Source organism: Monodelphis domestica, chromosome 4, assembly GCF_027887165.1.
Source record: "Monodelphis domestica isolate mMonDom1 chromosome 4, mMonDom1.pri, whole genome shotgun sequence".
NCBI classification, from domain to species: domain Eukaryota; kingdom Metazoa; phylum Chordata; class Mammalia; order Didelphimorphia; family Didelphidae; genus Monodelphis; species Monodelphis domestica.
The window spans coordinates 223965828-223979251 of NC_077230.1; the positions used below are offsets into that span (position 1 = coordinate 223965828).

The 13424-nt window shown below is 33.4% G+C and overlaps 1 protein-coding gene across 1 annotated transcript; it reads right to left on the bottom strand.

Moving 5' to 3' along the window:
- Positions 1-878: 878 nt before the first annotated feature.
- LOC100030307 (olfactory receptor 10G9-like) lies at positions 879-6309 on the bottom strand (the record flags this gene model as incomplete). The annotated part of the gene is made up of 2 exons (XM_001379815.3): positions 5397-6309; positions 879-895 (listed from the first exon to the last, which is right to left on the bottom strand). Coding segments are annotated over exons 1-2 (930 nt in total), but the record flags the coding sequence as incomplete, so codon positions are not given.
- Positions 6310-13424: the final 7115 nt, after the last annotated feature.

Genomic DNA, 13424 nt, shown 5'->3' on the forward strand with positions numbered 1-13424 from the left:
CTTTTTATTCCTCTCTATCTCCCCTTTCACCCTATTCCTTCTCACAAGTATTTTACTTCTGATCACCATCTCCTCCAATTCGTCTTCACACATATCAGTTTCACCCTTCCCTTATCCCAGTCCCTTTTATACTTCTCTATAGGATAATATATATTTCTCTGTCCTACTGAGTGTTGATCCCAGCCTGGTGAGAGTAAGGTTCAAATGTTGCTTGACACTCCTTCATATTCTTTTCCATGGCAAAAGTTGTTTTATGACTATTTTATGTTAGATAACCCAACCAATTCTATTTCTATCTTCACTCTTCTCTCATCCCTTAATTTTTTTCTTGGTATCATCGTATCATAGATGATTCACACCCCAAACCCTCTCTCATTCCCTTTCTCTCTGTCTCTTCTAATTGAACTAATATTGATAAAGTTCTTAAGAATTATTACTATGTTCTCATGTAAGAATAAAAATAGTTTAACAATTGAGTTTATTTAAAACCTTGTTTTCTCTTCCTTGTCTACTTTCTTATGCTTTTCTTGAATCTTCTGTTTCAGTGCCAAATTTTCTAATAATCTCAGGTCTTTTCATTAGGAATACTTGAAAGTTTTCAATTTTATTAAATATCCATTTTTCCATTAAAGGGGCATATTCAATTTTGCTGGGTAGGTGCATCTTGGTTATGCACCTAGTTCCTTTGTCTTTTCTAAAAGGTTCACCATCACTGACTTAGAAGTTTTAGAATTTGTCTATAATTATTCCTGGGATTTTCATTTCATCCCTTTGAGGAGTTGACTGTTAAAGTCTTTCAATTTCTATTTTACCCTCTGATTCTAGGTTATTAGAACAGATTTTCTCTCTTTAATCTATTTTCCATGTTAGTTGTTTTTCCAATGAGATATTTCATGTTTTCTTCTATTTTTTCATTCTTTTAATAGTATCTTGAAGTTTAATTGAGTCATTAGATTCCATTTGCCCAATTCTAATTCTTATAAAAATTATTTCCTTCTTTGAGTTTATGTATCTCCTTTTCCATTTGATCAGTTAGTAGTTTTACTTTTAAAGTAGTTGTTTTCTTTAGCAATTTTTTTGTGTTTCTTTTTCCATGTTATTGATTCATTTCCCAAGGTTTTTGTTCATTACTTTCCTTTCTTGTTTTACTTTTTCTTCTGACTCTGTTTTCTGAAATTATGAGACCCCAAACATTTCCCTCCCTCTCTTCACTTTCCCATCTGAGTTATCAAGTAATTCAATCTGAATTATACCTGTATTATTACATACTTCTATATTGGTCATTGTAAGAGAATATTGATATAAAACCAACCCCCCCCCAAAAAAAAACATAAATAAACTCACATAAAAAAGAGAGTATGCTTTGACTCTAACAGTTCTTTCTCTGGAGGAAAATAGCATTCTTTGTCATAAGTCCTTCAAATTTTCCCGGATCATTATATTCCTGAGAATACCTAAGTCTTTCACAATTGATCTTCATATTATATTACAGTTAGTATGTACAAGGACCTACTGGTTCTGCTTATTCTGCTCTGCATCACTTCTTGTAGATCTTTACAGTTTTTTTTTTTCTGAAATCATCCTGGTCACCATTTGTTATAGCACATTGGTATTTCATCAGCACACATGTATCTGTTTTGACACTATTGTCCTTTTCTAAGTTTGTGCCTTGATTCTCTTTATCACCATAGTAACTGGCTTGGGATAGATTTTGTTGCTGTTGTTTCATTCATTTTTCTAGATGTTTTGTAACCTCTCATTATTTATTAAATTTGACCTCTGCTTATGGATTGGAGAGTTCATTTTTGTGCTAAGACCTGGGACTTTACTGCTGACTTGAATCAGACTTTGTGGCCTAGCTACTCACTTATCTTGACATAGGGGGTCTCACTGCTGTTTTGCAACAAGAAACTTCCCTGTTGACTTAAACTGGTGGGATGTATCATTATTGACTTGTACTAGTAGGAGTTCTCTCTGTTGACTTACACTGCTTCATTGTAGGCTTGCACTGGGTCTCAGGATATGGCTGCCTGCTAGTATAGTAAGAGGCCTGGATGCTACCTTGCACTGGTGTGGATCTTCACTGCTGGCTTCTGGTGGGGGAATTTTGTTGCTTGCTTTCATAGTGTGGGGCCCCACTACTCTCCTATGTTAGAGGGGTAGATATCTCATTGCTGACTTATACTGGTAGATAGCCTCACTGTTGGCTTACACTGGTGGGAAGCCTTGCTACTTGTTTGTATGGGATGGGAATATTGCTGGTGGCCTATACTGATGGAGGAACCTCAGTACTGGTCAGCTTCAGGGGTGGAGTCTCACTTCTGATCTAAGAGGGACATTTCACTGATGACCAGTTGTAAAGAGTGGGGCCTCACTAATAGTCTGATATAGGGGTGAGAGATCATTGTTGGTCAGTTATAAGGGTAGAACCTTGTATTAGGTTAAGGACTTGCTATTATGGAGGCTGAGATGAAGCCAACTCTTGCTCCAGCTGCCTGCTCAGACTTTGTCCCTTACCACCTCATTGAAACCAATCTCTCCTGCTAATTCTCCTAGATGTTATGGTCCAGAAAACTGTCTAACTCCTCCAAAATTTGATAGAAGACTTTGTTTCAAGGTTGTACAGAGGGGAATTTTAGGAGGCTGAGAGTTGTGACCTTTCTCTACCATCCTGGCACTGAAAGTTGCTTCCTTCAGTTTTATGGATTCCTCTTGATTTATGTACTTTAAAAGGTTTTATACTAGATTTTTATTTTATCTTTCTCTCTTGGTCTCTAGATTCTTTTTCTTGTATTAATAGTAACTTGTTTCTAGTTTCCAGCTACATTCTTTGACTTTCCTCTTTTTTCTGTTAAATAGACATTCATGAATGATGATGATTATCATTAGGGATTATTGGGATCTGACCTGTGTCCCTGACTAGAGTAAAGGCTAAGAGGAAAGGAGAAGTCAAAGGTACATTTTCAATCCCCTTCTTGGACAGAAGCTTTTTTCCCCCTATACTCTGATGTGTAGTATTTGCCTCTTTCATTCACTGCCTTTTAGTTCCTGTTCAATTTTTCCGTTTATCTGGAGAAAATCAATAGCTTCTGCTTTCTAAAGGGTTGGATATAAGTGGATTCAGGGAGAGTCACCATCATGGGAGATGTAGAAAACCAGGCAAGATTTCTCACAGTCAGACGATTAGTATTAAGACTATAAGAGTATTTTTTCTCTGTGTGTCCTGAGGATAGAAGGGATTATAGTGGGAGATGCAGAGTAAGAGTTTTAAGTATTTAGGTTCACCAATTTATTTCATCAGGTATTTTTTACCTTGTACATTATCCATTTTTATTTTCTTTTTTTTGAAGATTTATTATTTATACCTAACATATGTTATTATTTTTTTAATGTAGAATTGGTAATGTGCAAAAAATCAAGTCCTCTGACCTCTTGACAAACACAGACATTAATTTTTTTAACCTCTGTGAAAGATTATGTTAGAGGAAGGGAAAAACATTTATTAAACACTATTTAACAGGCACTGATTATTATAATAACCGTATGAGGTAGGTGCCATTGTTATTTTTATTTAGAGTTGAGGAAACATGTAGACGAAGATTATGGGACTACCTTAGGGTCACACAGCTAGTGTCTAAGGCCAGACATGAATAGAGGTCTTTCTGACGTAAGGTCCAGAATTCTACCTACAGTATCTTCAACCTGCTATCTCCAACCCAGATTTCAGTCTGTTCAACCTTGATTAAACAAGTTTTATACTGAAATCACAATAAATCAAGATAAGAATTTTGAGATTATTAAAAGGAGACACAGAAAACACACTTTCTTAATATCTAAGCCTTTTCTATATGTTTTTCAGAGTCCAGAAAAACAGTCAATCAGTATATACCTGAAGAGTTCATGCTCTTTTGTTTAGAGGAGACTAGTGACCAAGGAGGAATGCCAGTCTAATTCAAGGAGACCTAAGTAAAGTAGACCTCTGGCCACAAACATTTATTCAACATCTACTCTATGGATAACATTTTGCTAAGTAGTAGTGATAGTAAGACAGAATGACAAATCATTTGAAGAAAATTGTGTTGGAATGAATTTCCACTAAAGTTGTCACAGAATATCTTATTGATTACTGCTATTATATTGCAGTTATTGTTATTCAGTAGTTCACATGTCTGTATCTATGTGACCCTTGAGATATTGACCATGGGGTTTTCTTAGCAAAGAAGTCAAAGTTTTTCCACTTAATTCTCCAGTGAATTCTAATTTTATAGATGAGGAACTGATTGAAATTGGAGTAAGTGATTTGCCCAGGGTCACAGCTAGTCAGTGTCTGAATCAGAACTCAAGTCTTCCTGGCTCCAGGTGAAGTGAACATTTAAAACAACTAAAGTATTGTAGTTCAGTAAAAATTATTTTCTTTGTAATCTATATATTTTATTTTCTGCATTTATAAACTTTATTCTGAGGAGATCTGAGGCTTAAACAAATTTTCAAAGCAATTCATAATACACAGAATTTGGAATATATCTTCTAGAATGTTATGCTAAAAATTTCATTCTAACCTCATTTATCTCTGACATGATGCTATTTTCCTTTTAATACTAAAGTTGTTTCATTCTGAGAAAGCTAAAAAAAAGGCTAGGAGTAGTCTTGGGGCTGCAAAAAAATGCTTTAAAAGTAGAAAAAAAATAATTTTTTGACATAATAGAAAAAATATATTTATAAACTGGGATAAATTATTTTTAACTCTGTTGTCCCAAGTTAAATTTTCAAAGTCCTATTAAATAGATTTGATTACTTATCAGTTGGTAAGGAATTGTCCCTATTCAAAATAAAAATTGCTCTAGGTTGCCAACCTATGGAGTTCTTCCTTAAGACACAGACTTTTTAGTCTTGACTGATTCAATAATTCAGTTATTTAAATTGTTGTCTTCTGTCATCCAGACATATGGAGATTTGTTTAGAATAGAAAGAGCATTAAGGAACACAGAGAGAGAGGGGATGGATGGTACAAAAATCAAAGCTGAAAAGATAACACATACAAAGTTTAATTAGTTCATAATGTTTACCTAGGATAAGCATTGGATTTTTCTATCTAGAATATGTGTCTTTGAGGTTCAATAATGTTGACTATATCACAGAATAATTAATGTAGTGCTAAAATACCTTTGGGAATTCTCTAGGACATGCCTTCTGTAGATATTTCACAGATGAGGCAAGTGAGATAGAGAGGTAAAATCTAAGGTCACATGTTATTTTGGTGTTTTAGCCCTTGATATTGGTACAATATTTGACATAATAAGCAACAGTTTTGAAAACTTATTATATATATATATATATATACAAAAATTAAAGCAACATTCATCCAATGGTTATAGACTATAAAAATTTCCCTCTATCTTTCAGCCTGAGTAAAGCCATTTTTACTTCCTTGTTCCTTAGTGTATACACCAGTGAGTTCATTAGGGGAGTGATAGCTGTTTGAAAAATGGCCACAATCCTATCCATAACATTTTTTGAGCCTGGTCTTAGGTAAATGATGACACCTGGTACAAAGAAACATAGGACCACAATGCAATGGGAAGCACAGGTCTGGAAGGCTTTGTGTCTGCCTTTAGCTGTGTGGATCTTCAAGACAGCACGAACAATGGACACATAGGAAAGAAAAATCAGAAAGCTACATCCAGAAGTAACAACTCCAATGTTGACAAAGATCACCATCTCATTGACTGAGGTGTCTGCACAGGCTAATTTGAGAATGGGTGGTGCATCACAAAGGAAATGCTCAATCTTATTGGGACCACAGTAGGACAGGCGGAAGGTCAGAGTTGTCTCGGCTGTTGAGTGAATGATACCACTAAGCCATGTGCCTCCAGCTAGAATGGCACATGTTTTCCCACTCATCATGGTAGTATAGCGCAGGGGATAAGTGATGGCCAAATAGCGGTCATAGGACATGAGGACAAAGAGGAAACACTCAGTGTTTGCCAAAGCATAGAAGAAGTAGAGTTGGGCCACACAGCCATGAAATGAGATGGCTCCACCATCTGTGGAGATGAGAGTCATCAGTATCTTGGGCACAGTGACAGTGGAGAACCACATGTCAATGAAGGAGAGATTAGCCAGAAAATAATACATTGGAGTGTGGAGATGAGAGTCTACCTTGATAACCAACAAAATGAGAAGATTCCCTACCAAAGTGAGTATATAAATCAGTAAGAAGATCCCAAATAAGGTGGTCCCTAGTTCTGGTGCATGAGGAATCCCTGTGAGGATGAATGTAGTCACAACACTTTCATTTTTTCTATCCATTTAGATAATGGTTTCTTCTTCCTAAAGGAGGAAAAAACATTTAACAAATAAGCAAGCTTCTTAAAACACATTATATGCTAATCATTTGAGTAGGTACTGTAAATACAAAGAGAAAAATAAAACAGTTCTTGCTTTCAAGAATATTATATTCTTTTGGAGAATTGTCATTCTAGGATTGTAATAGGGAATAAGAGCTGACATTCTCAATATGTAATATAATCGCCCCTTTTTCTTTCTAATTACCCATTCTTCTTCTCTCTCACTAATTTTGATGTTTTTAAATTAAATATACCAGAGAAATTTCTTTTCACACAACTTTTTTTCTGATCTCAGTACTGTTCCCTAATATTCTAAGATTAAATGAGCATTAATTTATTATATATAATTTATTAACAATGCAACAAAAATGAAACAAAGACATAAATAATTATTTATAATATATTAGGTCTGAGAAAAATATTGCCATAGTCATTTATGACAATCTCTAATGTTTCTGATTTCTCATTTGTTCTGAAAACACAAGACCATCATTCATTTCTGTAAGAATATCAATTTAAAATTCTTATCAAGAATTCTTTTCATGTTTCCTCAAAAGAAAGGTTAAAATATTTCTTTCAAAAAAGAATTACTTCCCTAAGGAGAGGATATATTAGGTAATGATACATAAAAATTCCTCTGAATGGAAATAGAAAATGACATTCATTTATTCAAATTAATATTTGAATTTTCCTCACCCCCCTCTTTTATCCCAGTTCATTGACAATTTCTGCAGTTCAGAGCAACTATATACTGGAAAAGCAGAAAAATATAATTTGCTGAAAGTCATTTCCCAAAGAAATGATCTCAACTGGAAAGATAAATCAGCTCAAAAAAAGATTTAGACTGTTCTTGGACAATGAAACTTGAAATAGAACTTAGAGATATTCCTTAAGCCAATTTTTTTCTTAAACAAATAAATTGAGTCTGTCAAGAACTACCTGAAATCAACATCACTGATAAGGACATTTGTTAGGCACTACTCTAAGTATTTGTAATGGAATCTACTTTTCTTAACATTTCAATAGATTCGGGAGAAAAAGATGAAAGGAATAGAATTTCAAAGTGAAAATAAAATCAATTCAAATTTTAAAATATTTTTAAAATCTCATCACAAAAATATAATTGGGAAATGCTTAACAAAATAAATTAAAATATATTATAACATGAAGTAATAAATATCTGAGTATATAAGTCCTGCCTCAGAAACATGCTATGACACTACAAGTTAATTAGCTTCTTTTTTCTTCAATTTTTTTTTATTACTAGAGATAATAATAACAGTTGTCTTAAATGTTCTTTTGGGGAAGGATCACAAAAATTTAAAATATCATATAAATGTTTTCTTCTCTTGTATGTGCATCACTCATTATTTTGTTAGATCTGGAAAAGATTTTGAAGATGAGCTAGATTTCTGTCCAACCATTTACCTTTAAGCTGAGGGAATTGCAGATCAGAAAGTTAATATCACTTGCCCAAGTTAAGATAACAAGAAGGAGCACAATCAAATCTCAAAGCCAAATCTTCTGAGAATTGTGTCTCCAAGTTCTTTGTTTCTTTGCATACACCATACTCATAGGTTTTGAGAATCAGGAAATTCAAACTATAGATAAAATACACTGCCACATCACTGATTCTCTAGATGACAGGAAATCAGAATATTTTAGTCTGATGTCATAAAGAAGAGCCAACTGTATTTCTTCATGTCATTTTGGAAAAAGAATAGTGGTTGGGAAGGATCATGGATTTCAAAATATCCCTGTTTTTATTTTCTAATATCCCTCTTCTTCCTATTCCAGAATAAAGCTATACTGTCTTCTCCTTAGATATTCTCCCTTCCTTAAGCTAGTTCTTAGAAGAAAAGGTTAGAAGAAAATTAAACCTATAAACTCTTCAATGATGCAATTGAGCATTGAACTCTTGGTCACACAAGAGCAACAGAGTAGGACATATTGTAATATGGCTCCAGGTTGATTTGTATTTGGAAAATCCAAAAATACATAACTGAAGCTACAAGTTTCAGCAATGAAGGGAGGTAGAGTGCAATTCCATGATGGTACTTATATGTAAATACGGTTCTAGATATTTATATGATTCCAGAAGTTTAGAACAAAGAATATGACAGATGAGGAGAAATGAAGGCAGCTTTGAGTCAAGAAAAAAAGCTTAAGAATCTGAGTGGAAACAAAATTCTAATAGGTATCAATTTTCTGTAATTCTAAATCCACCCTTCTCCAATTAAATTCCCATGCTTGGTACTACATTCTAGGTTAGTTACCTTTTTATTAGGTTTACTACATAAAAAAAAACATAAAAAATAGAAAAATCACATATAATACAGAAAATGTAATGTTATGGAAAACTCAATATAAGGAATTCCATTTACATGGAATTTTTTTCCCAAGGAGGTGGGTTTTCTCCAATTTCTCTTATTTACCTTCTATTTCTTTTTCTGGTTCTTTACCCTTTCCTAATTTCAGCAGCATCCAGAGTTTTATCCTTGTATTCTTTTCCTTTTTTCCTCTATGTTCTATTCTTTACAGTCTCATCCACTACCATGGCATCAACTCAATGTACAGGCTATCAAATTGATATAAACATCCATTACTTGCCTCCTTCATTTCAAACTCCCTATTGGACATTCCTATGTAGTTATATCAACAATACTTCAAACTCAAGTGTAAAGCCAAATAATTCTCCTCAAGTTGACCTCCTTGCAACTTTTCCATCTTTATTATTGGTACTATCAATTTCTTAGTCACACAGTCTGTATTCTTTTGAAATTTTTGTCTTGCTCTCACCTTCCTCAAATTAGTCACCAAAACAAATTAATTCTGACTCTGAAATTTCAGTTGATTCCATCAGCTCTTCAGTCCCATCACCACCATTCTAGTTTAGGTGCTCATCAATTATCTTTCTTTTACATTATAACAAAATTATCTGACTAGTTTGCCTGCCTCCAATTCCTTCTATTTCCTCCCACCAAATAGCTCAAAACATGTATATTATTTATTTGACAATACTAATGCAATTGTTTAATTTTGTCATATCATTTCAAGGGCTCTTTGTGACTCCTAATGGTTTATAGAATAAAGTGCATACTTTGTAATCAAGAACTTAAAAGTCATAGAGAAGGAGGAGACTTAGAAAGAATTGTTGAGTTAAATATATTTACTTTAGAAGTCTCTACTCCTCTACAACATGATAATGTGGAAAAAATAAGTCTGAGAATTTAAAACATCTCTGTTCAAGTCCTATCTCTAATACATGATCCCAGGCAAATAATTTCATCAATGTGGACTTTGATTTTTCCCATTTATAAAAATAGGTATAATATTTTCAAGGTCTATTTAATAGAATGATGGTCCAGAAAGTGGTTTATGAAATTTAATTTCCATAGAAATCATATCTAAGACAAAATTAAATATAATTTTAAATACCTCAAAGGCAGAAGCTTAATCTCATTTAAATTCTCTAGAGCACTTAGCACAATGCCTGACCCACAAGAGTTACTAAATAAAGGTTGAAGAATAAGAGAAGAAAGGAGGGAGGGAATGAATAAATATACCCATTTCTTTTTTCCAATGAGGAAAACATGAATTTTCTCATCCTTTGTTACTGACCTGCTAGATAAGAAGTCTGAGTAAAGAAGTGCATTTCAAAGGCTAGGAAAAGGTTAAAGAGAGTAGTTGCTTCTTTGAAATGAAACTTCTCCTAAGAGCAAACTCCACAAGAATAGCAACCCTCTAACCTCCAAAGAGAATGAATTTAAATTGGCTTCATTCCACAGGGTTGAGATTGCCTTCAACTCCCTTGGGGCTCAGGGGAACAAGAGGCAAAACAACATAGGCTGAAGTGTTTAAACATTTAATGTACATTGGAGTATGGATGCCTCCAAATTCATATTTTCTTTTCTTTTTAAACCCTTACCTTCTGTTTTGAAGTCAACATTAATTATCAACTCTAAGACAGAAGAGCATGATAGGTTGGGTAATTGGGGATTAGTGACTTGCCCAGGCTCTTATAGAAAGTATCCGAGACCATATTTGAATCCAGGTCTTCCAAAATCCAAACCTAAGACTTTTCATTATACTACCATGCTACTCTCCATTGTATGTTTTCTTTAGAATGTGAATGTTCCATGACAAAAACCCATAAATATTTATGAATTGTCCTATATACCTAATGAGTACATAAATTGTTTAGGAACTCTTTTCTTGATAAATAAAAAGTTATAATATTTTCTGCCAAAAGATTTACTAAATATATATATAACACCATGAAATTTCTTGTCAACTCTATGAGGGGGAAAAGAAGAGGAGAGTAGAGGGAGACAACAAGAATCATGTAACCATGGAAAATTTGTTTTTTAAAATAAAAAAACAAACTAAAAGGTTTACAAAATATTGTTCTGTTGTCCAAAGGTATTATACCTCAGTTTGATAAACAGTCTCTTTGGTGATTTCTCCTTTTTTCTCCAGAAACATTTTTAGTCATTTCTGAATAGATGGCAATCTGCAACAACAAGAGGGAGAGTACCTCATTATCACTGCTTTTTCATGTTTACTGTACAAATGAAACCTCAGATTCACATTTTGTATCTAGGAATAGTTTAAGTATGGAACATTCTTGGAGAGAAGGTGAGTATGGAGCATACAAATGTGAGTTCCTTAGAAAAAAGTCCAAGTTTATGGCTGTATAATTTCCATACATTTCTTCTTTGTTAAAACCTTTATCTTATGTCTTAGAATCCATGCAAAATATCTATTCCACAGCAGAAGAGTTCTCCCATACATACACAACTAGAAAATGCTTGAGGTTAGGTTTGACTTCAGATCCTCCTGAGTCCAGGCCTGGCTCTCTGTATCCTGAATCACTAGATGCCCAAATATCCATATTTCTATCAGTTGATACCCAGAATGTTGGATCCGATGACAGTTCCACCAATAGTACATTAGTATCCCAATTTTCCCACACCTCCTCCAACAACCATTATAATAGGTAGGAGGTTGTACCTCAGAGTTGTAAGGATTTAAAGCATTTTAACTTTCTTCATCTGCAAACTGCCTGTTCATAACCTTCAACAATTTATCAGAGAATGACATTTTTAAAAATAAATTTGCTGTAAATAATTTTACCCCATAAAAAAATAAAAAAAAAATGATTTTATCCCCCTTTCTGCTTTCCCTCTAATCTTTGTTACATTGGCTTTTTTTATAGAAATCTTTAAAATTTAATTAATAATAATTAATAATAAAGTATATCTGTCATATAACCTGTGATTCACTCGATCTCTTGTGTGATCAAAAATTCTTCCCCCATCCATAGATTTGACAGGTAAACTATTCCATGTCCTCCTAATTTGTTTATATTATCACCCCTTCTGTTTAAATGAAGTATCTATGTTGACCTTATATTGTTATGTAGTGTCAGATGTTGGTGTTTCCTCATGTAATGCCACACCATTTCCCTATTTTCCCTACAGTTTTTGTCAGATTGTGAGTTCTTGTTCCAAAAGCTTGAATCTTTTAATTCATCACTAAAATACTATGGTCATATGTTGCTAGTTTTAGGGTCATTTATAACTAGTGTAGGTAATCTTTTCTACAGATTTACCACTCTATTTCTTAGCAAGTTTGTAATATTTTTAGGGAAAATGTGTTGGTGATTGAAGAAAAGGGGATACTGAGGGTTTTGTAACAGGGAATGGAGGAGTTGAAGGGAGAGAGGGAATATGGCTGCCAGTGAAGTAAAAGGAGAGAGATGCCCCCTGCAAAGAGGCTACTTTTGAAAAATGGGGTTCCTGAGAAATGGGCCACTTATGATAGGATGTCTTCTCTATGGATCAATGTTGAAGATACCTCAGTGAATAATGTATGGAAATGACCAAATAAAATAATGTTTAAAATTTAAAAAAAAAAAGGAATTTTGTAGAAGTCCTTCTTTGCTTATGCTGTCAAATAGTTTGTATAGTATTAGGAAAAAATGTTCTTTGAATGTTTGATGGAATTCACTTGTGAATATAACAAGCCTTGGGGATTTTTTTCTTAGGGAGTTCTTTAATGGTTTGTTCAATTTCTTTTTTCGATATGTGGTTATTTAAGCATTCTATTTCTTCTTTAATCTAGGCAATTTATATTTTTGTAAATATTCAACCACATCACCTGGATTGTCATCTTTATTGCCATATAATTGGGTATAACAATTTATAATGAATGCCTTAATTTCCTCTTCATTAGAGATGAGGTCTTTCTTTTCAGCTTGGATAATGTCAATTTGCTTTTCTCCTTTCCTTTTTTATTAGATTGACCAGTCCTTTTTCTTTTTTTTCCCAAAATACCAGCTTCTAGTCTTATTTATTAATTCAATATTTCTTTTACTTTCAATTTTATTAATTTATCCTTTAATTTTTAGGATCTCTAGTCTTTATCTGAGGATTTTAAATTTGTTCACTTTCTAGTTTTTTTAAATTTGTATGCCCAATGCATTGACCTCTGCCCTCTCAAATTTCTTAATATAGGAACTAAAGGATATAAATTTCCCCATAAGTACTGCTTTGACTGCATCCCATAGATTTTGAAAGGGTTTCTCATCATTGTCATTTTCTTCAATGAAATTATTAATTGTGTCTTGATTTGTTCTTTAACTGGTTTTGGAGAGTCATATTATTTAATTTCCAATTAATTTTTATTTGCCTCCCCATGTCTCCTTACTAATTATTATTTTTATTGCATTGTGATCTGAAAAGTTTTCATTTATTATTTCTGGTCTTTTGCACTTCTTTGCAATGGTTTTATGTCCTAGCACATGGTCAATCTTTGTGAATGTATTATGTGCTACTGAAAAGAAGGTATATTCCTTTTTGTCCCTATTTATTTTTCTCCATATATCAACTAACTCTAATTTTTCTAAGATTTCATTCACTTCCCTTACTACTTTCTCATTTATTTTTTGGTTTGATTTATCTAGTGCTGACAGAGAAAGGTTCAGGTCTCCCACTAGTATGGTTTCCTTGAGTTACACTAGTTTCCCCTTTAGAAATTTGGATGCTAGGCCATTTTTTGCATGCATGTTGAGTA